The sequence below is a fragment of the Centroberyx gerrardi genome, chromosome 7 (assembly GCF_048128805.1).
Source record: "Centroberyx gerrardi isolate f3 chromosome 7, fCenGer3.hap1.cur.20231027, whole genome shotgun sequence".
NCBI classification, from domain to species: Eukaryota; Metazoa; Chordata; class Actinopteri; order Beryciformes; family Berycidae; genus Centroberyx; species Centroberyx gerrardi.
In genome coordinates, this window is record NC_136003.1 from 7,731,825 (window position 1) to 7,755,234 (window position 23,410).

At 41.7% G+C, this 23,410-nt stretch overlaps 1 protein-coding gene across 1 annotated transcript; it reads right to left on the bottom strand.

Annotated features, from left to right (window-relative positions):
* Window positions 1-1,242: 1,242 nt before the first annotated feature.
* On the bottom strand, window positions 1,243-22,740 carry nubp1 (nucleotide binding protein 1 (MinD homolog, E. coli)). Its single transcript, XM_078284707.1, has 10 exons — window positions 22,697-22,740; window positions 20,756-20,860; window positions 20,471-20,604; window positions 12,937-13,005; window positions 12,498-12,530; window positions 12,261-12,351; window positions 12,015-12,169; window positions 6,017-6,127; window positions 3,668-3,854; window positions 1,243-2,249 (listed from the first exon to the last, which is right to left on the bottom strand). Exons 1-10 carry the CDS (start codon window positions 22,725-22,727, stop codon window positions 2,197-2,199), a joined length of 969 nt encoding a protein of 322 aa, XP_078140833.1. The 5' UTR covers window positions 22,728-22,740; the 3' UTR covers window positions 1,243-2,196.
* Window positions 22,741-23,410: the final 670 nt, after the last annotated feature.

The following is a 23,410-nucleotide window of genomic DNA, read 5'->3' on the forward strand; positions in this document are numbered from 1 at the left end:
CACATGCGCACTCTCTTTTCCTTTTCTCAGAAATACAAGTGTGCAAACCGGTGTCACCATAATATGCAAATAAGGCTACTCTATCGTCTCCTATTTCAGGGTTTGGATCTGGTTTCACTAAAAAAACGACCTAGATGCTAGAAATTCTTTCATACATGCTCCACGGCCATGCTTCAGTTCCTACTTATCATGACTCCTGCTACACCTGTTGCATTGTAACATCAGATTTACAGTAGATGGTATCTGTTAAGCTGATGATGGATGGGAAACTTTGGGTTGAACCAATTTCTGCAACGGGGCTAACAGGCTGCAATGTGGCGAATTCGAAGTATTTTTAGAAGAACGTATAATGACAGAAAAGTATAACGAAAAGAATAAAGTTATCAGAAAAGTGTAACGAACAACCAGGTTAGTGAGAGAGGAACCCAGTGTACATCCTTGGTTTATCTCACAGTAACTACTTTAAGGCCTGGTTGCAAAAAAGGTGCTGATTTGAGTCAAGGGTATATTTATTTTACTGGTGCAGTCATAGTATTTTGCTATGGATAAGAGTGTCAATGAAATGCTAAAAATGTAAAATGTAAAACAAGAGGTGATTTCTAGGAAGTATGGGTTTGAAGTCTGACTATAATTTAAAGCACTGCTACCAACACTACCATAAAAGAAAAACTACAGTGTATGGGACAAGATAGAACCTTATTGATCCCCTTGGGGAAATGCAGGATATGTGTGAAACCCACTGTCTGTGTGTGTTTGTGTGTGTGTGCTGTTATTGTTGTTCTGTTAGCAGGATGCAGATGGAGTTTCACATGTGTTTTTCAGTGAACCCTAGAGGAACCACGATAATGTACGTCAATGTACACACACACACGCACACGCACGCAGACAGACACACACACAAAACTATGATAGTGATATGTTACGAAATAAAGACTTCGGAGTAAAGACCTTGTGGAAAATAGTGTTCGTACTGCCTGTAATCAAACTGCTGATCTAATGTAACTGTCAAAAAATGCTCCACGCAGCCATATTTATCATTCTAATCTGCTGGCAAAACTGTATGGAACTAGAATAGGTTTCAAAGTTGAGACAAAAGATGCAGATACACTGTGTGTGTGTGTGTGTGTGTGTGTGTGTGTGTGTGTATGTATGTGTGTATAGAGTTCACTCGTGGCATCTTAGATCAATGTGCAGATGAAATAAAAGCCTTGGTTATTTTGATTGTCAAAGCCTGGGCTGCCATTTCAGGTTTAGTGATAATTTATTTTTATTAATGAGTCAAAGCAAGTGCATCATATGAAACAATATCTTCTCAACAAATTATAACAAATCATTACAACACATTAAAACACAAGCCATCTAGATCTTAGATTACATTTCAATTCCCTAGACATGAGCTGAAAAAAACAACCTGCGAACCATCTAGATGGTTCACGAGGTGAACATCTGGGTACATGGGTACTTTCCTTTCAAATGTGGAATGATTACGCTCACTGATGAAGCAACATCAAATGAAAAGTCCAATTTCAATACATTTGCCATTGACTGACCATGTATTTAGAGGATTTGATCAATTGGTATCCTGCATGGGTTAAAGTCCCAGCATATTACTTTCTGACCCTGCTTACTATTTATTGTCTGCAACCAGGGGAAGTGTAGAGCAGTGGCTCCCAAACTGGGGTCCAGGGACCCACAAAGGGTCCTTGAGGTGAGCCTGGGACCCGTTTTGGGTGCCCACCCATAGTTTAAGAAACACTGATGTAAATGTTTCAAACCGCCTGCCATATCAATTACCCCTCAGGGATTATATGAGTGTATTTATCTGAGTAACTAAGTATAGAAACAATTTCATGTCACATGTGACAGTGTTTCCCCTATTATTTTATGGAGCAGTGGTGGTTTGGGTATTTTTTTTGGACTGGTTTCATTTCCATCCCTCTTTAGGTTGCAGTTAATAGAAGTGACAGCCATGTGACTGTATGCAATGCATTATAATGAAGTTGGTGAGACAATTTATTGTCAAGCTTTGGTACATGTTGCTATATCACTGTTAAGGGGCTACGTTATGTAGTTTGCAGTACTGTGCGCGATTTATTTATCATTAGTTTATAATCAGAATCCTAATGAATCTACCTGCCCCTCATCATGTGATCTGTCCCTGTGTTCTGGCCCAATATGGCCACCGTCACAGCAGCTTCAGGTGGGGCTCTGCTCCTCTGTCTCACGGTTGAGACAGTAGTCCTGGACACCTGGTGAAGGAGAGAGGAGAGGAGTATGATGATGATGATAACGGTAGTTATGATGAAGATGATCAGGATGATGATGAAAGCGATGACGAGTAGGAAGTGCACCAGACGTCTTCACTTCAACCACACAGTTCTTTCCACTTTTAACTAATTTAGGGAATCCAAACACACAAACGAACAAATATGTCTCTGTTGCTAAAGGTCTGAGTGTGTTTGTGTGTGTGTGTGTGTTCACTTTCAATTCACTGTCTTCAAGAGCGCACGAGTGAATCACTGTCTGCGACACAAACCACGTCTGATTCCTAAACTTTAATTAAATACAGTAGGTAGGGTTTTTAATTTCTATACAACTCTCTTCTTCCCCTTTAGTTGACTGCTTCCCATTTATCAAATCATCACTTCTTCTTTCATTCACTTTAATCAGGAATTAGACCGTCAACGAAAACACGCAGTCATCAAAAACAATAGAAAAACTGGAAAATGTGTTTGTCTGTATGTGTGTGTGTGTGCGTGTAGCTATGTTTGTGGGCGTGTGTGTGTGTGTGTTTCACTCCCATACTCAAGAATGTGATACAGACAACCCGAGTGGGAACAGACTTCGTAAGTGGTGTCGTCATTTTGGGTGTCAGTGTTGCCCACGTACGCACTTCCGAATCTAACAAGATTTCTCTATGAGGAAAGTGAATGAGGTTTTCACATAATCGTCCTGTCTGTGCTATGGTAGGCTTTTGAAACTTTTTTTAACTACATACATTTGTCTCTCTAATGGCACTGGGTCCATTGAATAACTAGCTAACACTGGCGCACATGTAATTTGCGTCACCTGCTGGTGGGATTCCTACTCTTCCTGAGTGCCATTAAGGGGCAGTCACACATACATTCGCCCAATCGCAACAAAAAAGGATGTGACGTTATGCTTTGTGTTGGGTGGCATTTCAAACTTGTAGTGGAAGAGATCACTAGAATATAGCTACCATGGTTTCTATAATAAATGACACTTGTTGTTTTTATCCGTCCTTCGCATAGTTTTCAATTGACGTCAACAGGAAGCGAAACAAATCTCTGTGTAGGTTGGTGCAAATGTGGCCGTGCCTTTAAAGAGACATGAGACTGATGTGAAAACCCCATTCATTCTACCCATAGAGAAATCGTTTTTGGATCCGGAAGTCCATATTTGGGCAAGGCTGACACCCTAAATTACATCAGATTTTCAAGGTCTATCAGTGGAGGCAAAGGTAGGAAAACAGGAATCCTAATCAGAAAAGAATAAGTGCGTTTTGCATCTAAAAAAGCAGCAGTCTAAGAGAACTCAGATTAACATCCTACCTCTGTCACCTGTATATTTATGAGCACCGGAGATGCCAGTGTGTGTTTGTGTGCATGCGTGTGTTGTGTATATGTATTTCTGCATCCACACTCACTCTGCACAATACTGTGGTAGACTTTGGTAGCAGGGGAGTCGGGCACTTCGTTGAAGAAAGACCTCCCCTCATCACAGCTGCGTCCTATCCGGGGGTCCAGAGGTATCTTCCCCAGCAGAGGCAGATCTAGATCCATACACATCCGCTCAGCGCCCCCGCTGGTGGGAGGGAAGATCTCTGACGTGTTCTATAAGAGAAAAGGGAGAAGGAGGGTTTTCAGTTTTAAGCAGCCTTTACTGTGCAGTGGGGAAAGGTGCGCTTACGGTTTGCGTATTACTTTGAGATTTGGGGAAAACAGTACTTCAAATTTAAAAGCTGTCGCAGTATGTCTGACGAGAGAGAGAGAGAGAGAGAGCCAGAGAGAGAGAGAGAGAGAGAGAGAGAGAGAGAGAGAGAGAGAGAGAGAGAGAGAGAGAGAGCCAGAGAGCCAGAGAGAGAGAGAATGGACACGTATTTAACACCATTTGGTCAACACTATCTAATTTCTTGGACTCTATCCAAAGCACCCTACAGTACCATGAGTGCAGGCATTTTTAGTATTTGTAGCCCCTAACTCGGATGGTGTCAGCACCGTTCTCTATCCATTGAGCTTCACAGAACTACAACTGGACAGTAGCAGTTTAAGTGTCCTCCGGAAACACATCCGTTGTGTTGTGGCTCACTTCCATTTTGTCGTGACTATTTGCAGCATTTCTGTATTTGCATATGTTTTCTGAGCTTGCATCATGTCTGCGACCTCGCGGCGCGTTCCTAAAATGTAGCGCATGTGTTGTCCAGTTGACGTATACATTTTCTCAATTCGCAGTGCGTTTCGGAATTTGCAGCGCGATGGGCTGTCTTGGCCACCATATGGCCCAGAGTCCTCTCCCAATTTCATCTTAGAGGACAAAGATAACGAATGAGGGGAAAAAACAGAGATAAAAATAAAGGCAAGACAGAGATGTGTAATCTGGGTGTGTACGCGAGTGAGAATGAGACTGTACCGTTTCCTCATTTGTGTGAGAGTTTGCGTGTTGGGCACTCTCTCTTAGGCTTCGTGTCCACCAGGAACCTCTCTTCACTTTGCTAGCTTGTGTTTCGACCCAATTCTGAATGGAAAGGACACGCTGTTGCATGTTCCTGATAGCGCCGCTGACAGCTTAGCGCATTTTTAGTGCTAGAAGATAAAAATATTTTACATTTTAGCAAAATAAAGCGATGCTTATCACTGGTTTGCAATAGTCACTTAGCAACAACCAGCGCAACCCCCAGTATTTGTTCAGTGCTGCCAGCCAGTGATCACAGGGGTAAAACAACAGAAACACTGAACAATATATGAATATCCAGTTGGTAACAAGGAGTCGGGCCCCTAAGAACTGCTTCAGCCCTCCTTGAGCTGCTGTCACATAAGTCCTAAACTGTGCAGTTTTTCTTGAGAATGTGTCAGACATGTTCATTCAACTCTGTGGTCATTTTTGTGGTTGTAGTGTTATGCTATCGCTGCTGATCAGCTGCTTTAATTTGTTCCTCTTTACTGATTTCGCAATTTTTGTGACTGACGCACCTGCAACAATTTGGCCTCTTTGGAACTCGGTTAGCTGCCTCACGTCGCTTGGAAAACTCACACATAGAAGAGGTAATGATCACACCTCTTTAATGAAAGCTGTACGCTTTTGAATGCGCAGGGCGAGAACATTGCATTTACATGCCGCAGTTAAATAGATCCTGTGGTTCAAATTCTCTGATTAAACTGAAAAAAAAGGACTACAAGCACATTGCCCAGGTTTTTAGAGCTCCATCAGAAACTTCCTTTATACAGTGAATAGGTGTTCACCAATCAATGTTTAATTCTCAGTTCAAAATGTCTCTATTTAACAATTGATATAACAACGATATATCCAAATTAAATATATCGATACAAAAATGTGACAATATGTGGGGCAGAAAAATGAATCACACAATGAAAACACAATGAATTGTGTTAATCACTACCGTTTTTCCACAATCAGAAAATCAGTGTGGAGGGGAACTGTTCATTGGAGAAAACGGTGCCAGGGAGCTCAGTGTCACTCGGAAGGACTACAATAACTACAAAGTGGAACCATAGCATATTAGCATTTCCCTCTAGAATGATATTTATACCCCAAGTTTATATACATATTTTTTATCCTGCATTAGCGACACCCCAGCGAACGTACAGTACATGTGTGAGTGTATATGTGTGTCTGGGAGTGTATCTACATGCATCATGCTTGTAGATAGCTTGTACATGCTTGTGTTTTAATGTGTTGAAATGATATGTTATAATTTGTTGAGCAGATATTGTTTCATATGATGCACTTGCTTTGCACATGTGCAGCTGTGAATGACCTTGCATTTAGGACAGACGAAGCCGCTCATGTTCTCCACCACTCCGATGATTGGCACCTTGACCTTCTGACAGAACCTGATCTCCTTACGCACATCCTGCAACGATACCTCCTAGAAAGAGGGATAGAGACAAACAGAAATAGAAAGAGAGAAAGAGAAAGACAAAGAGAAAGAGAGAGAGGAGCGAGGGACAGAAGATACCAGAGAAGGCGAGAGAGAGGGAGAAAGGAAAGAAGAGACTTTGGTGAAAAGAGAGCAAGAGAAGGATGAGCATGAATCAATTATCGCCTCCCGCAACAACTACTGTGTGAAACTGTATAAATGTGAGGCACTGTTGAGAAAGAGAATGCTTCTCTAGATAAATAAACAAAAAACAGGCCCATAGATGGGTAATTCCCACTGTGTGTGTGCGTGTGTGTGTGTGTGTGTGTAAGTCGGTGGTTAGTGAGAGCAGTGGGAATGAGGAAGTGATTCCACTGCTGTTAGACCTCACCAGTCTATTGTAACAGCGTGGGTCAGCTAAGGTCTGCAGTAAGAGTGTGGTCACAGAAATGTCTTGGTCACACTGATAAAGGGTAAGGGTGCTCTGATCAGGATTTTTGGGGCCGATCACCAATCGCTGGAAGCAGTATCGGCCGATACCGATCACCCATCACCGATCACGGGGTCTATTTGAAGCCTTCTATTCATCGTGTAGCATTATTTATTTATTTAACTATTCTTAACAACATTGTATATTAAGTATTAAAATTAAGAGATGAGAAAGTATCATGAATTGACAACTGTTTATTGGCAGGCAACGTGCAACATATTCCACTCTCTCTCTTAGAGACACAACTTAAACCATAGCAGCCTACACTTGGTTATTGGGAGCAGCTTAGATCTTAACAAATATAGCTTTCCTGTGGAATAAAATAAATAAAATTAAAGTTAGAATAAAAGCTAAATGTGCACAACACACCAAGTTATAACAATAAATTATATATAGGCCTACTGAGGCAACAAAAATCAATTCCAATAGACGGAAAACACAGGGCCTTTATCAATTTACTCCAACTTTAGAGACTATAAAAACTGCAACATAACAAAATATTTTTCAATATTAATCTGGATTGAGGGAGCAAACATTCAGAGTCAGAGTTAAAAAGTAAATATTAATGTTTTCAGTCCACTCAGTGGATACTGACTAGCACCTACAGTAGCCTATATACAGCTAATCTGCTAGTCTCGGAAACCCAGCTGTATTCCGAATAACGTTAATAACCCTTAGTTCTTCTTTTTGGGAATTCAGCCAGTCGTCTTCTTGGCATGGAAAAAAAAATATCCCTCACGCCCGCGTGTGCAATGGGAGGCGAACAGACGGGTCCGGTGAGAGAGAGAGAGACCGCACAGAGACTACTTCTGTTTGGATCTCTTCCCAACTCGTCTCTCCCTAACATTTTTGCAAATTTATTGTCTTTTTCAGACACCTGGTAGAACTGCCAGACCGGTGAAGCCATTTTAGCGGCACGTAGAGAAATTGTCTCGCGTGTTTTGCGTCATCTGATCGGCGCTTCTGATCGGCCTTTATTTTACCACCGATCAAACTATTTAGAACGAATATCGGCCGATAACGATCGGTGGCCGATCGATCGGAGCACCCTTAGAAAAGGGCTATATCGACGATAGGGAAGCAAATTTTCTGAAATTTCCTTAATCGATCGTCGGTCACGTTAATGACCAATTAATCAATTAATCATTATGTAAAAAACAGCTTTTGACATAGAAAATACAAAATGCGTGTTTTTACACCTGTCTTTAGGCCTACTCAACAAGTTACTCAACCAAGCATAATTCAAAAGAGTCGGGACTCCCGACAACGGACGTCAGTGTTTCCCACAGGCTGAAAATGTACTTTCTTTAGGGTTAATTACTTTAAATTGTCTTTACATTGTGTCCAACGGAACCCAACTGGCGGAATATGCAATGAAGTCTCTGCACTGCACTCATGTTAACTTTCTGAGTGTTGAGCAGCGTTAGAATTGTCTGATTGAAAAGTATCAAGTTACTTTTTACCATTTCAACACATGCGAGGTCGGAGAAATTGTGAAATTTTATATTTTTTTACGAACGTTTTCAGAACGGGAGACGGACTGTCAGGTTGAGTACAGAGCTACTGCATCGCCAAATGACAGACATGACGTGATGCGCACATTAGACGCATTACAGAGCGATTTAGATCAATTTCTATACATTGATTAACTGTTTATGTATTGGAAACAATGGCACGACAATCTACTGGTTTATTTAAGAATAAGAGCGTATCTACGTGGTCAGGGATGAGTCCAGTGCGCAGCCTGGTGACAGTCAGTCCATCCGCTGAAACACTCGCTCCGGGGGAACAGCTGTCCCGGGTCGGGTGTCGCACCAACTTCGCCAGCCGGGGGAATGCAGTCTCTTTCATTGTGCTTGTAGAGGTGCTGTATTTCAACTTTGTATTACAATGTTTACAATGAACACTGTTGTCTTTTCGGGTGTAATGCTTCCGCCCGCTTGCTTGGCTTTCTTCTTCCATATATAGGCGGTGAAAGTTAAATTGCGCCCTTGTGGCGGTAAGTCATTTCCGAAAAAAAATGAGAAATAGCACATAACGTACATTATCCATTAATATATGCTTGATCGATCAAATTATAAACGGTGATTAATCAATCGTCGATTAATCATTAACATCCCTAATCGATGACTAAAAGAGTAACACTACTACATACTGGCACACATAGTACAGGGTCAACAGGGTGACACATTCAGTGAAGGGGACAGTGCAGGACACATACATATACATATGGTGTACATATACTGTATGTACACCATCACGGAGATCCATTGGTTAATTGTCTGTGTGCAAATAATGGCTAAGGCCCGGATCTACTAAAGGTTTGCGCCAGTGCAAATCGCATTGTGGGTGCTAAAACCTTGTTTTCTGATCTACTAAGCCAGCGCACAGGGCATTTGCGTCTGAAATCATGGGTTGATCTGTGTGCGCCATTTTTTGCGGTTTGGTCTAATTGCATATGCATTTGTGGGTGTTCCAAGGCTGAGGCGCAAAATAAAGGGAGGGATTTATGGAAATTGGCACTGGACGTGATTTATCAGAAGGCGGTGGCCGTTAACACCTGCTGATTGCGCACGGAAATTAAGACCTAGGAAAAGCATGTCTTATCATTTTGCGCATAGGATAGCTCTGCCCAAACTGTCTCTGGAACCGGCTCCAAGATCAAAGTGACACAGTCATCTACACAGCATAACATGCAGTCATTAGATCGCAGGGTTTAAACAAGTATGCTGACTTAAAAATGTACAATTTAAGCCTCACTGGCAGACAACATGCAGACTATTACCTAAATATACAAAAAAGAAAAGTCGCAGGCTCTTCTCTGGATTTGCTGACACTTATTATGAGCCAATATCTCCACGACATTGCCTTGATGAAAACAATGCAGCTAAAACATGTGTGCGTAATAACTGTCACTACAGTGGAGAGGTGTGTGCGCGGCTTCTCCAGCTATATATAACCATACCTTCACCAGGTCTCCATCTCTCCCACACCTGGCACCTGAGTCTCAGCCAGGCTCTCCTGCACTTGCTCCTATAGGGAGTTAAGGCTCCTCTTTGGCTGTATTTATGGTAAGCATTTTCCAGCACGTAAGTATCATACCAGCGCTTTTTACCTCCACTAAATCGCGCTTGTGGTGCCCAACTGCATTCACTTTATCGTTGTTCCAGAGTGACTTTTTACGTGCAGGTAAAACAGCTCTTCGGTGTTTTCTCTGCCACCAACACTTCCAGCTCCACTGGAGAGACATTTGCGCTTCTTTTCCCCATCATTATGTTGCCACTAATGGGCTATTGTGCGCATTGCTTGGCCCTTGTATTAGCACAGTCGCAATTCTAATTAATTATCTGCGCCTCCACTCATTTGTGTGCCCTACTTTAGTAAATACCTTGCGCTGGCGGTACCAATTGTACCCGCAACTGCGCCGGGAATTGCGTCATGTTAGTAGATCCGGGCCTAAATATATAACTGGGCAAGAAAAACAGAGATACCTGCGGTGTGGGTAGTCAATTGAGTAATGTTATAAGTAAAAGTAAATAGTGTGATAAGGTAGATTTGTTTGCAAATTTAAGCTACTCTGCTCAGCTACTCAGAGCCAAGTAATATGTTTAGAAATGCAATATGGCTGCCAAAGGGTGTATTACATCACCTGAAAGCTCTCTAAATACATTCTGCATTCCATCACAATCTGCATTTAGGTCAGGCAGCAGGACTACTGGAGCAGTGTCTTTATGTGTGTATGATTATGTGGGTGTATATGTGTAAGTATGAGAGAGAGAGAGTAACTGTGTGTGTGTGTGTGTGTGTGTGTGTGTGTGTGCGCGTGTGTCAAAGTCCAAATGACACTGTAATATGGTAACAGAGTTGGTTTGATTAAGAACTGTGGTGGCTATTGTTTTGGTGACTGTTATGGTAAAAACACACACACACACACACACACACACACACACACACACCAAACTTTATGGTGTGTGTCCTTTTTACATGAAGCAACCATAAATGTTCCTTGTAAAACCAGGTCAGAAACACGGTATACAGTCTACAATGAAAGGCTGACAGTGTTTTAGTGTGTGTGTGTGTGTGTGCTATGTGTGTAAACATTGCGTTATATAATTTTATAGGGCGTCATAACAGTCTGCTTATCACTGTGGTTTAGTAGTGATTTATTGTTTTAATGGTATAATAGCATCCTCTATTGGTTGCCATACAATAGGCTACTCAGACAGAATGGATTATGAGACAGATGTCTCATTAAAGAATAAATAACAAGGGAGGGTGAGACTCCAAATTGAAGTCTCTGAAGACTTAACCAAAAGCAAGTCACTGGAGCATGTATATTTTGTATATAAATATGTATATTTTTAGATTAAAGGAGAGTAGACAGTCTACTCCTACACATATGTTTTCTTTACTAACAGTAGGAAAGGCAAGAGAGAAACTAGAGACGCAGGATTATGGCTAAAATGATTAACCTGATGATTTACTTTTTTGGTGTAACTTCTACTTCAGTTAGTGATTTCCTACGTTTCCCAGAATGCCTTTTGACAACCCCCAGAGAACAGGCGTGAACTTGTTGCATTCAGCTGTGGGTTATATGTGCAGGTGGAGAGAGTGATGGTGATAGCAGAGCAAGCGTTTCCAGTTGAGAAAAAGCTGCACCCCTTACTCAAATCACATGTCTTTTGGCTGCATTGCATTCTGGTCTATTGTGGCTACAGTCAGTGGAGAAATTGGTCTCTCTCTTCTTCTACGATGGATTTCTCCCTGTATAATTGTTGAATGTCTCTTGGTGCAAAATGGTGGCTCTAGAAAGAAGCCCTCGCTCTTTGATTGTGAGGGACTGACACCAAAACACACCGCTGATGTTTTAGAAAACTGAAAAACATTCTGCTATCAAGCTCCATTGCAGCTGCACTGGAATTATCTCAAGCAGTTTCTCCACCAACAGTAGCTTCAATAGGCCTTAATGTAATGGGTGTAGAGGTGTAAAGGGTGCAACTCTCACTTTCTCTCAACTGGCAACTCTCGCTATTGCTACTACTGTCACTATCGTTATTGCTCTCTCCACCTACACGTAAAACCAACGGCTGAATGCAACAAGCCGAGGCAAGTTCTCTGGGGGTTGTCGAAAGGCATTCTGGGAAATGTAGGAAATCACTAATTTATGTAGAAGTAGACAAGGCAAGTGGAGGGTAAATGGTAAATCACAACACTTCATCACAAAATAACTCCTGGAATGCATTGAACATCACAGGTTGATGATATAACAGCGTAAGAGAATCAAAGAGTGGAATTTTCCTTTAAAGTTAAAATAATTTAGTGGTTTTAGTTTTAGCCATCACAAGTAGTCATGCAGCAGTAATTGTTACATAAATGTGTGTGTGTGTGTTTGTGTGTGCATGTTACCTGCGGTGTGGTGATGATGACGGCGCCGTCGATGCGGGCAGAGCTTAGGTACTGGACGATTGACAGGTGCTCGTCGGAGGTGCCAGGGGGCGTGTCCACGATGAGGTAATCCAGCTCCCCCCAATCAACATCCCTCAAGAACTGCTTGATCATCCCTGATTGGAGATACACACAAGCAGGGGTTACAGTGGTATGGAATTTGGAAAATGTGAAACGAACATTGTATAAACACACACACACACATACCGTTCTTCTTGGGTCCTCTCCAGATGACGGCGTCGTCAGGGCTGCTAAGTAGGAAGCCAATAGACATGACTGCCAGGTTGTCCTCCACATACTGGAACGAGCACACACACACACACACACACACACACACACACTTACTTTATGACTTTACCTTTCATGGGAATCTTTTAGAGAGACAAACATTAAAAACTAAAGCTAACAACGCTGTTTAAAATGAATATTTCCAGTCAGACTCACCACAGGAGACCAGCCTGACCCACTCTGGTGAACCTATGGAGAAGACAGCAGAAGACAATGTCAAAGCCAAAAAAAGTCAAAAGTCAAAACACTTGCAGTTGCAGATGAGATTATTTCAGGTCTGGATACAAAGCAAGAATGACTATGAATATGTAGCAGCAGATCAACAGTTACAGTTCTAGTTAGTTCTAGTGTACAACTATATTTTCACATTTGTACTGATTGTGAACCTTGTTTTAAAATAGAACTGCATTTATGATGGGATGTAAGAATTACACACAGCACTATGGAGAAGGGAAGACATTATAACCATTACTAATTCAGGCACAGGAATTTCAGATTGGGCCTTTAAATTGAAGGTAATAAACAAATAAATAGAAATAAATGTATTGCTCTAAATTATTTTGGGAGTGGTCGTAACTATTTTGGGACTGCTTACCTGTTCTCCCTCCATGCCCATGATCCTAGGAATGGATGGACCACAGATATCTACGTCCAGCAGGGCCACCTGAGAGAGACTCCAGAGAGAGAGAGAGAGAGAGAGAGAGAGAGAGAGAGAGAGAGAGAGAGAGAGAGAGAGAGAGAGATGATAAGTGCTGGGGGTGGAGAAGCTGATCTCTTGCCATTTCTCAAGGGCGACAGAGAACTGCAAGACTTCATGTTACTACAGGAGAGTTTACTGCTGGCACAACACTAGAACAAAGTGACTTGAAGTGTGGAGAGATAAGACTGGAAAGCAGTGAGATTAGGAGGGTGGCTGACAAGTCTGTATCCCACTTCTGACTACCAGAGACTCCGGCTGTAATGTATTAGTACTATCAATATGTAAAGACATAACAGAAACAGCCAACTAGTCACTCAGCTATTGGTCATACTGGTTAAGTTCTTTGGTTCAAGCTGTTTTCAGTACATGTGCCTCTGATATTCTGCGATTGAGTATCGTTATTGTCATGAATAAACCAAAAAACTAAATTTTCCTGCCCACCTGAAGTGTTTCTCCCACAGCTAGAACAGTCCGCCATCAAAAAGGTATGAAAAGGGTGAAGCTGCCATGCAGCTACCCTCTCCCTCTTTGATTTTGGGAAAGCAATTATGATCCCAGAGGTAATCTGTGCAATCTTCTTGGCAAATAACCTGATGTTGCAACAAGCAGCTATACCTTTCTAGGCTGACAACAATATGTACCCATAATGCTGTGCGAGAAAGAACGTGGACATGGAAGAGGGGCGAGAAAGACTGCTGCTAAGACAGCTGACAAACATGTAGTCCCGGTTCTAACCAGCAGAGGGAGACAGAGGCCACACTCTTCACTCAAAATGAAGAATCTAGTCCAGGGGTCACCAACCTTTTTGAGACTGAGAGCTACCTGAACGGTAGAGAGTAATATGGAGGGCTACTTGTTTGATATAATCTTCCCGAATAATATAAATTTGCTCAGTTTACCTTTAAATAATGAATATTATGCATTTAATAGGTTACATATATTAGGAGACTGTCTGTCTATGTTCACTAATTACTGTTAATGATTCCTCACAATCATTATTAATAATGTTTTACCAAGTGATCATAGGAAAACACAGATATATATATTTAAACATGCAAGTTTAATGATTTCTCTGTTAATCTCAACAATTAGATTGAAATAATTCAGACATGGCATAGTTTTTTTCCCATATTCTCACACATAACACAAACATTTCACTTTCACTGCTCTCATCAACCGTGTTTTTCAGTGAATAAGCTCTGATAAACCCACTGTACACTACCAAATGGCAGACAGACAGAGTTAGCTGTAAAGGTCTTTTAGTGGGAAGCTTGGCATTGCATACTGTTCACAAGTGCATTGTAATCAGGGATATAACTTGACACTGCAACTCTGATTGAGTCTTCTAGATGTGCATCAGTAAGGCGTGTTCTGTGTTTGTTCTTAATGAAGTTCATATCAGAAAAGGCTGATTCACACAGATAGGTTGAACCAAAAAGACAGGCAACTTTCATAGCTGCTGTGAATACACCTTTGTACTTTTCTGGGTCCACAAGGCACCAAAAGTTTGGCGAGCCCTGGTGGGCTTTGAGGTGAATGTCACTTTGCAACGTGAGAATTTCCATCTCTACCTCACCAGCATCCAAGTTGAATGCTGCACTTAGTTGCTCAGCAATGCATGTCATGTCCACTTGCATGAAAGGATTTGAAATGAATGACACACATGGCTCCAGCTTATCAAAGTCACAGAACCTGTCTTCGAACTCTTGCCCAAGTCTATTTATGAGTTGAGAGTACTTTTCTGCAGCCCTGTCCAAGGCCCCAGATGCAGAAGCATTGTCATTCAGCACTGACTGCACAGAGGGAAAGTGCAGCAATTTCTTTCTCTGTAAATGCACAGAGAAAATGTTCATCTTGGCTTTAAATGCGTTTACAGCACTGATCATGTCAGAGACAGTCTTACCTTTGCCTTGCAGTTCACAGTTCAAATGGTTCAGTTTCCCAGTGATGTCCATTAGAAATGCAAGGTCTAGTATCCACTCAGTGTCCTGAAGCAGCGAGGCGTCCTCCCCTCTGGATTCCATGAACTCTTTGATTTCACCCAAAAGTGATAAAAAACGCTGCAAAACCCTTCCCCTGCTGAGCCATCGGATTTCAGTGTGTAGTAACAGGTCACCATATTCAGCTGACAGCTCCTCCAACAGAACCTTGAATGACCTGTGTTGTTTAGCTTTGGCGCGGATGCTGTTTATGATCTTTATGACCGGAGTCATTATGTGATCAAAGCCCATCACTTTTGCACATATCGCCTGCTGGTGAATGATGCAGTGGTAATGTAGAAATTTGGGGAAATCTGGGTCACCTTTGTATTGCGCGACGAAGCCTGTGTGACGGCCGGTCATCGCGGGGGCACCGTCTGTTGTCACAGACACCAGCTTTTCCAACGGTACCTTTTTCTCCACGAAATACCCCTTCACCACGTCGTAGATATCAACCCCCCTTGTTGTTGTCTTCAGGGGCAGTAGTGTCAGGAGTTCCTCTTTCGTGGATAAATCATGGAATACCATTCGTACAAACACCATCAGCTGCGCCGTACTGCTGGTGTCCACTGACTCGTCGCACTGGATGCTAAACCACCTGCACGTACTCAGATCTCAGTCCAGCTGCTCTGTCAAGTTCTCGGACATAGCTGACACTCTTCTGGCGATTGTACTTGCCCCCAATTGGACGTCGGAGAGAGCGGAGATGACTTCGGGCCCATTCTTCTCGTCTTTGAACAAGGTGTTTGCGATCACTGTCATTGCTCCTTTCAGTACATCGCCATCCGAAAAAGGTTTCTTGTTCTTTGTCAAAAAATGTGCAGCTCTAAACAAAGCTTCCGTTGCTGCTTGGGACTTTTTCACCGGCCTGGTGAAAAAAGATTGCTGTTTGCCCAAAGCTGCCTTTAACTCACGGGCTTTTTCTACCCATAATGAGCTACCTGGCGGGTAGCTAGCATTGAAGTTCTTGTGGCATGTACTGAAGTGCCTCTCTATGTTGTGTCGCTTCGCCGTCGCCACAGTCGCCCCACAAATGAGACATACACTCTTTTCTTTCACTGTTGTGAAGAAGAACTCTTCCTCCCACTGCTCGTGAAAGTGGTATGTTTTTTTCTTCCGCTTTTCTGCCATTGTTCACGCCGTTAATAGCCTAACTTAGTTAGCTCATCATCGTAGCTAGCTGGCATAGAATCAACGAGTGAGAAGGTGAGAAGAGGTGACGCGCGACGTAACGTCAAGCTAAACTTTGACCCCAGACGGGGTATAAATTATACATACATAATAAATGTATGTTTTTAAAATGTTATATGCAATGTTAAACTAGTTATTTTCTACATTCATGCAAGTGTTATTGAAAAAAAAAAAAAAAAAAAGACAATTTAGGCTATTTTTAGACCGAGCTCTACCGGTGACTCATGCTATTTTTAGAACGTGCCCTGCGGGCGACTCACTGGCTCCCTGCGGGCGACCAGGCGCTCGCGGGCACCATGTTGGCTAACCCTGATCTAGTCTTACCCTGTTACCCAGACAAATTAAAATGCTGATGACATGTGTAGACACAAAATTAGCAGGCCTACTATAACCAGGGTTCCCACACCTTCTTAAACATCAAATTCAAGGACTTTTCAAGGACTTTCCAGGCGCAATTCCCTCAAATTCAAGGACCCAACACGGCATAGTTTGAGACACGGATCAAGGTTAATTACTGTTACAACACTGAGAATTTTTATAATGAGAACTAGCAGGCTTTACAGAAGCTCACAGACAACAATTAAAAAGAGAGAGAGGCTTGAATGTGTGAACACTTCTCAACTGTGCTGTGTTACGGTGATGGCAGACTATGTGGTCTCTTCCTTTCTCTAACACAAATATATAAATTCAAGCACTTTCAATGACCCATGTCTATTTACGTCTATTTTCAAAAACTTTCAAGGCCTTGATTTTTTTTTCTCAAATTCACAAACCTTCAAGGATTTCAAGGAGTCGTGGGGACCTTGTATAACACATTTTGAGCTTTGACCTGTAGATTGAAGGAATACACCAAATTTTTGGCAGATTCGCCTGTTGGTCAGTTTACCTGTTACATGATGACAACATAGACATCAAAATCATCCATGTGTCCCCGGTAGATCATTCACTCCAGTGCTCCATGCTAACACTTTAGCATTTAGACCTTTTAGTTTTTTATTATACTGCCTGCAGATTCATACATTTTAAAATTCAAATACCACCAACTGAATATAGCTGATGTCAGGCTTATTTTTGGAACTATTTCAGGTGAGCAACCACATATTCATCTGCTGCCCAGTGATTTTTAGCTGTACACAGTCTCCCGTCACCCACCACCTTCACTTCCTATGAAAACAGAGAAAGTAGTCCCTGGTAGTTTAAACAGTTATTTTATCATGTTTTGTGTTTACTAATCTCCTGCACAAACTGCCAGACTTAGCTGCATATCATTTAACATTAATTACCATTAGCTTTACAGCTGCTACAAGTTGTCATTTCTCACTTTTGAGATAATGCTAGTCGCCTACTATCACTCAACATTGTGTATGCTAAAGAGTTAGCATGGAGCACCAACTCAAACAATGTACCAGGGACATATGGATGATTTTGGCGTCTATTTTCTCATCACTTAACAGGTAAAGTTAACCGACGGGCCAATCTCCCCAAAAGGTTTGGTGTATATTCCTTTAAGAAGAAGAATGAGAAGGCTTTTTTATATTATGCTGTTCCCTAGAAAGACTTCAGTGGGAATAATGCTCCCTTTCTGCTCTACTCTCCTGGTTTCCAACTTTCCATAGCTGCTACTGTCAGGAGAGAGAGAGAGAGAGAGAGAGAGAGAGAGTCCATGCAGTTTGAGAGAGACAGAAAGAAAGACAGACACCAGACAGACAAACAAAAAGAGAGAAAGACTCTACTTTTGCCCTCTGATCTGACCTGGACGTCACCTCACACTTCCTCCATGAGAGCAAACCTCTTCCTGTCATACAGCGCGACGCCCTTTGTCTTCCCCCCTCCTGTCTACTGTCTAAATAAGCTTTGACTCTCAAAATCCTCTGAGGTTCCTATTTTCCATTTAGAAATAATTGAATCTACAACCTTATGTATGTGTGTGTGTGTGTGTGTGTGTGTGTGTGTGTGTGTGTGTGTCTGTGTGTGTGTGTGAGAGAGAGAGAGAGAGACAAAGCCAAAGCCTTTAACCTTGCAGGAATGTGAAGTATCTTCCTGGACTTCCTGCAGGGAATCTGGTGAGATTACAGATGGTGCGTGTGTGTGTTCGTGTGTGTGTGTGTGTGTGTGTGTGTGTGTGTGTGTAGACAATGGAAAATTGGGATTTAAGAACTAGGTCACTGAGTTCCCATTCCTTTAGCAGTAATCTGTCTGCTAAGGAAATGGCCCACTTTCTACTGAAGGACCACAACCGCCGCTCTTACAGGCTAATGTAGTTTCATTAGAGTGAATCCTATTTTTTAAATATAGTTTTTGTTTTTAATGAAATAGCATATTGTGAGGGACAAGAAATATGAAAGAGAGAAGATGGTATGCACCTTAGGGCTGTTGAGAAACCAGAATGTGGAACCTGAATTAATTCCTCCACACCACAACCAAACCAGACTCATATCGAAGACGGGGGAATGTGTGTCGCGTTGTACTTCTTTGTTTATGAAGACCAAATGCTTTCACAAGGATAAAAAGATGAGAAAAATCCCCCAAAGTGAGGACATTTTGCCTGTTTCCCTGTGTTAGGGTTAGTGTTTGAATTAGGTTTAGGTTGGAATAAGGGTTAAGGTTAAGGTTAGGTGTTAGGAATTGAATGTAGGAAATGGAGAACAAACAATGAACTAACTTGATTGCCTAGTTTGCTGTTCTGCTTTCAAAGACATATCATTCTAGTCCAGTAGGTGGACATCTTTATCCAGCAGAGCCACCTTACAGTACCGTGAGTACACACATTTTTTAGAACGGGTGGCTCCATTGGGAATCAAGTTTCTCCACAATCAGTCAATAGAGACCATAGACCAAAAACACATATGAACTAGAAGGGCACTCGGAGAGCGCAGACCTCCGCCAAGGCCAATAGTCCAGTCTTCTACGAATTGCTTGTTCGTGAGTCGGATCCGCTATTATTCGCAATTATTGCTTGTTCGTGCTATTATTGCTTGTTCGTGAGTCGGATCCGGATCCACTCCAAAATTTAATGGGTTCTTCCTTGGCCCATGCTACACCCTTCCACGAAGTTTCATGAAAATCGGGCCAGTAGTTTTTCCGTAATCCTGCTGACAGACAAACAAACGGCACCGAAAACATAACCTCCTTGGCGGAGGTAATAGACTTGCCAGCTTGGTAATAAATGTATTTTCAAACAAAGCTATCTTGTGGAATGAGCTAAAAACTTGAAACGGGGAGGAAGTATGATTTATAACACAATTAGAATCATCCCGGCTAAACATGAAGAGCCACGACAAAAACAACAAATGTTGATTTTATATCTGACGGACATCAGATATCAAATATCTAAGGGTGCAGGTTCCCCCATTGCATCAGAAATTAAACTGATAACTATATCCACTCTAGAAACCCACAAAAATATCACTACTAAACTACACTTAATTTCAGACTGAGTTCATGTAAGGTCAGCAGAATACTCCATTTAATCTCAAAGACATAAATTATGCCCTCTTCTAGTTCACATGCGCACACAAGAATGTTAGCACTTGGCACAAGGACACAAACACAGGCACGGACACACACACACACTAGTCCTTTCAGTGCCTTTATCAGCAGGAAGTGGGAAAATAACAGCTGAGGAGCACCACGAAGCTGCTCCTCTCACGCTCACTTTTCCCTACCCAAAACCACTCTGCTAGACGTGCGTGCGTGCCTGTGTGTGTGAGAGTGCATGTATGCAAATGTATATTCTCTTCCTAACACACCAACCCTCATCTACTATCTCAGAGCCACCAGATCAATTCTACAGCCCAGTCTAGTCAGAGGAAAGAAGGGAGAGGAGGACAAGAAGAGGGAAAGGATGAATGACCAGGACTGGTCTCTGCAGAGCCACAGTTCAACAGGACTGTCATCATGATCCACAACAAAACAGGGGTTATACCCATTGAAAATACAGCATCATTGTTTGGCTTTAAAGCGTTCTCTGTGGACCTTTATATCTGGTGGGACAGGACAAAGATATAAGGCTTTTCATGAGCCTGGGTCCCAGAGGAAGAGACTCTATCACTCATCAGTGATCAGTAAAAAAAAAAAAAAAAAAAAAAAAATCAATGATCAGTAATCTGTGACCACAAAGGGAAGCCATTTGACAAGCCCCACTGGGCTTTTTTGGCCTCCTGCACATGCACTCCACATTCTGTATTGTATTTCTTTTAATTCTATCATTTTAGACTGTTATATATATCATGCAAAAAAAGATCAAATTGAAATAATACCTCCTTGGTGATGTCGCTGGCCAGGGCGTGGGCCAGGTGAGCGCTGAAGGTGCTCTTCCCCACCCCTCCTTTCCCCGACAGCACCAGGATCTTGTGTTTGACTGTTGCCAGCTTCACCGCTATCTCCGCTATGGCTGTGGGGAGAGACAGGGATGTCTTGTGTGTGTGTGTGTTTTAAATGACCAATCCCATAAAATCCCATAAATCCCAGATGTATTTGTCCAATTGCCCAGCCCAAATGCACATACAAACGGATAAAGCTTCAGGATGCGATAACAGTCTTACCAGGGTCGGGGGCCTTGGTGGCTCCAGAAGCACACAGTTTCTGGTTGGGACAGCCCTGGCATGCTGAGACCTTCCCTGCCTGCTCGCTCTTCGTCCCGGGGCAGTCTGAAATGATCACCAAAAAACACTCAGAAAACAGGTCAAATAACCAAAATCATCTTTATATCCCTGGGATTCATAACACGTTTTAAGCCTGGAAAAAAAAAAGACTTAATTAAGAATGTGGGACCCATGACTCATGAAAACATTGCTAGTATTTTGTTGGGAGGAGGTCTGTGACCCATTGTGAGTCCTCAACCATTGTTTCAGACACATTGCTTCACCCTACTGACTTCCAAACTGAACTAATATGAGACTGGTATCAATATGTCTGCTATATCAGCATTTCCTAAAGTGTGTCAGAATCCAAACCAAGTTTTTGTTAACGTTAAGTATAGGTCTAGACTGGGTCCCAGGGTGGAAGTACATTTCTTTCAGTGGGGTTCTGGGCTGAAGATTTTAGGAGCCACTGAGACTGATGCAACTCAAACATTACAAAACAACCGGACTTCTCGACTGCGGAGTGATATGATTTGCTGTGAATCGGCGGTTTGTTATGGTTGTAAATTCTCACGGTTACAACAGACCTCTTCATTGGCCAATAACAATTTAACAAAGCTATCACTTAGACTGACGCAGTATTACATCAGTTATAGGTTAAGTAATCACATTCCTGAGACCTTTTACAACGGCCTACAGCTCTAAAATGCGACTTAAGCTATTATGCTATCGTTATATTGATATTACTCTAGTTACACCTTAACACACAGTTTGTTTTCCCTCACTTTTACTTGGAACTAACTAACGTTACCTCATTTTCCTTTCGCCTGTAGTCCTCTAGTTTCCTGTGTGATGTAACGCCAAGAAACAGACCATGAACCCCTCGTTTCTGTTCATTTCAGTTCAATAATTGGTGTTATATTATTTCCAAGGAGGTTTTATAGATAAATTCCCATACTGACTGTCTTGCGGTAATGAGAGGACCTAGCATGAGTTTGCTAACAAATGTGTTAAGTTAACGTTACCCACCATGACTCAGCAAAATTACAGGGAGTCTCGTGAGGACTTGTCACACCATTACATTCACAAATATTTAACCATCTCTTGTTTAGGAAAAAACGGCCAATATCCGTCATTATAGTAGTTAACTAGTGCTGTCGTACATTGGGGATTCACAGCGAGAACTTAGTTGTTTAACTTAATCAAAATTCAGCACCAAGTTGCTTCCTACCTGATTAAACTTCTTTTGGAGTGTTGCATTAGTTAATTCAAACACTAAAATACATCGAAAGCATGATTACTCTCATTCAAACGTTTATTGTTACGGAGGTCAGTGGCGTAATGAATAACGTGTTACATTTCTTATTCTTGTGTCACAGAGTTGCTCTTGACATGTAGGTTAAGCCCTCACGAAAAGCACTGAGTGACAGTATATAATAATATATAATTCAGGATACTACTATATAAATATCACAGCAGAACTACAAGTCCCTATAGGAATAGTAAAGTTATAATTATACAACAGGATAGAAAAAAATAGTACGACGAGGTTATTGTAAACCCGCTATTGAGTAACTTATCACAGACGCAGCATAAGTCCCTATAGGGATATGACAGTTATACCATAGGCGATAGAAAACACAATTAAGTGCGATAAGGTCACAATAAATTTACTATTGAGTAAAACAGACACACTATAAATCCATATGGGAATATTAAGGTGATTTTATTATATGCAGGTGAGGTAACACGGGAAGGTAAACCTAGACGACCGATTTTAATACATTAATATATACACGCCACAACCTTACAGGGTGACAACATTATGAAACGCCAAAGTCGAGCCAAATATGTTATCTTGTAAATGGAAAAATCCACAAGAAATTAAGCTTTAAAACTCACGCTCTGCCGCATTATCAGGAACGTCGTCCATGTTTGGTGTTGGTGTCCTCCCGTTAATGTCTTCCCCTCTCAAAGGTTCCGGATACGCACTACTAGAATTCCTCCGTAGTTCCTTGGTCAGAATCACAAAAGTTATTTCACATCATATTCGCTGATATAAGCCAGTTGCGTGAAAGAAATGTAATATTTTCTTTTCAGTTTATTGACGATTCTTGCCTTGGTGAAACAAAATATTAAAAGAAGAATTTCCTAGGCTTGACAATTCTTTGAAAAAAGTCTGTCTTTCTTTGACAGCGTCTCTGCTGTCCTACAGAGAAACCTCACCTCAATCCATATGAATTGTCCTACTAATTTGGTATAAATTAACTCACACATCACAGGACCTGAGTTTATGTATTTATTTTTTATTTTATTTGTTTAAAGCTGTTGTTCATATGGGTTTTATTTGTATTAGCCTAAGAGCCTAAGCCTAGAACTTCTTAATCATGTTTGGATTAGTCCTAAATTAGGCCTACTTTATTGTGCATTTAATGTGCAAGTCAATGAGTGACAGTGACAATTGAGCCACAGATTATTAAATTAACCTATTTTGATAGATTAATCCATTCTTTGGTTATTTTACCATCTTATATTGTAACTATTATATCAACCTTTGAGGGGTGGCAGGGTGGCCTACTGGTTAAGTAAACTGCCATTCAAGCCCCTATGTGGGTG

Coding starts and splice junctions, on each gene's coding strand:
- nubp1 (XM_078284707.1), bottom strand. CDS start 22,727: ATGGACGACGTTCCTGATAATGCGGCAGAGC. Junction 12,531..12,936: donor TGGGCATGGAGGGAGAACAG/GTAAGCAGTCCC, acceptor TCTTCTCCATAG/GTTCACCAGAGTGGGTCAGG. Junction 12,170..12,260: donor GAGAGGACCCAAGAAGAACG/GTATGTGTGTGT, acceptor ATCTCCAATCAG/GGATGATCAAGCAGTTCTTG.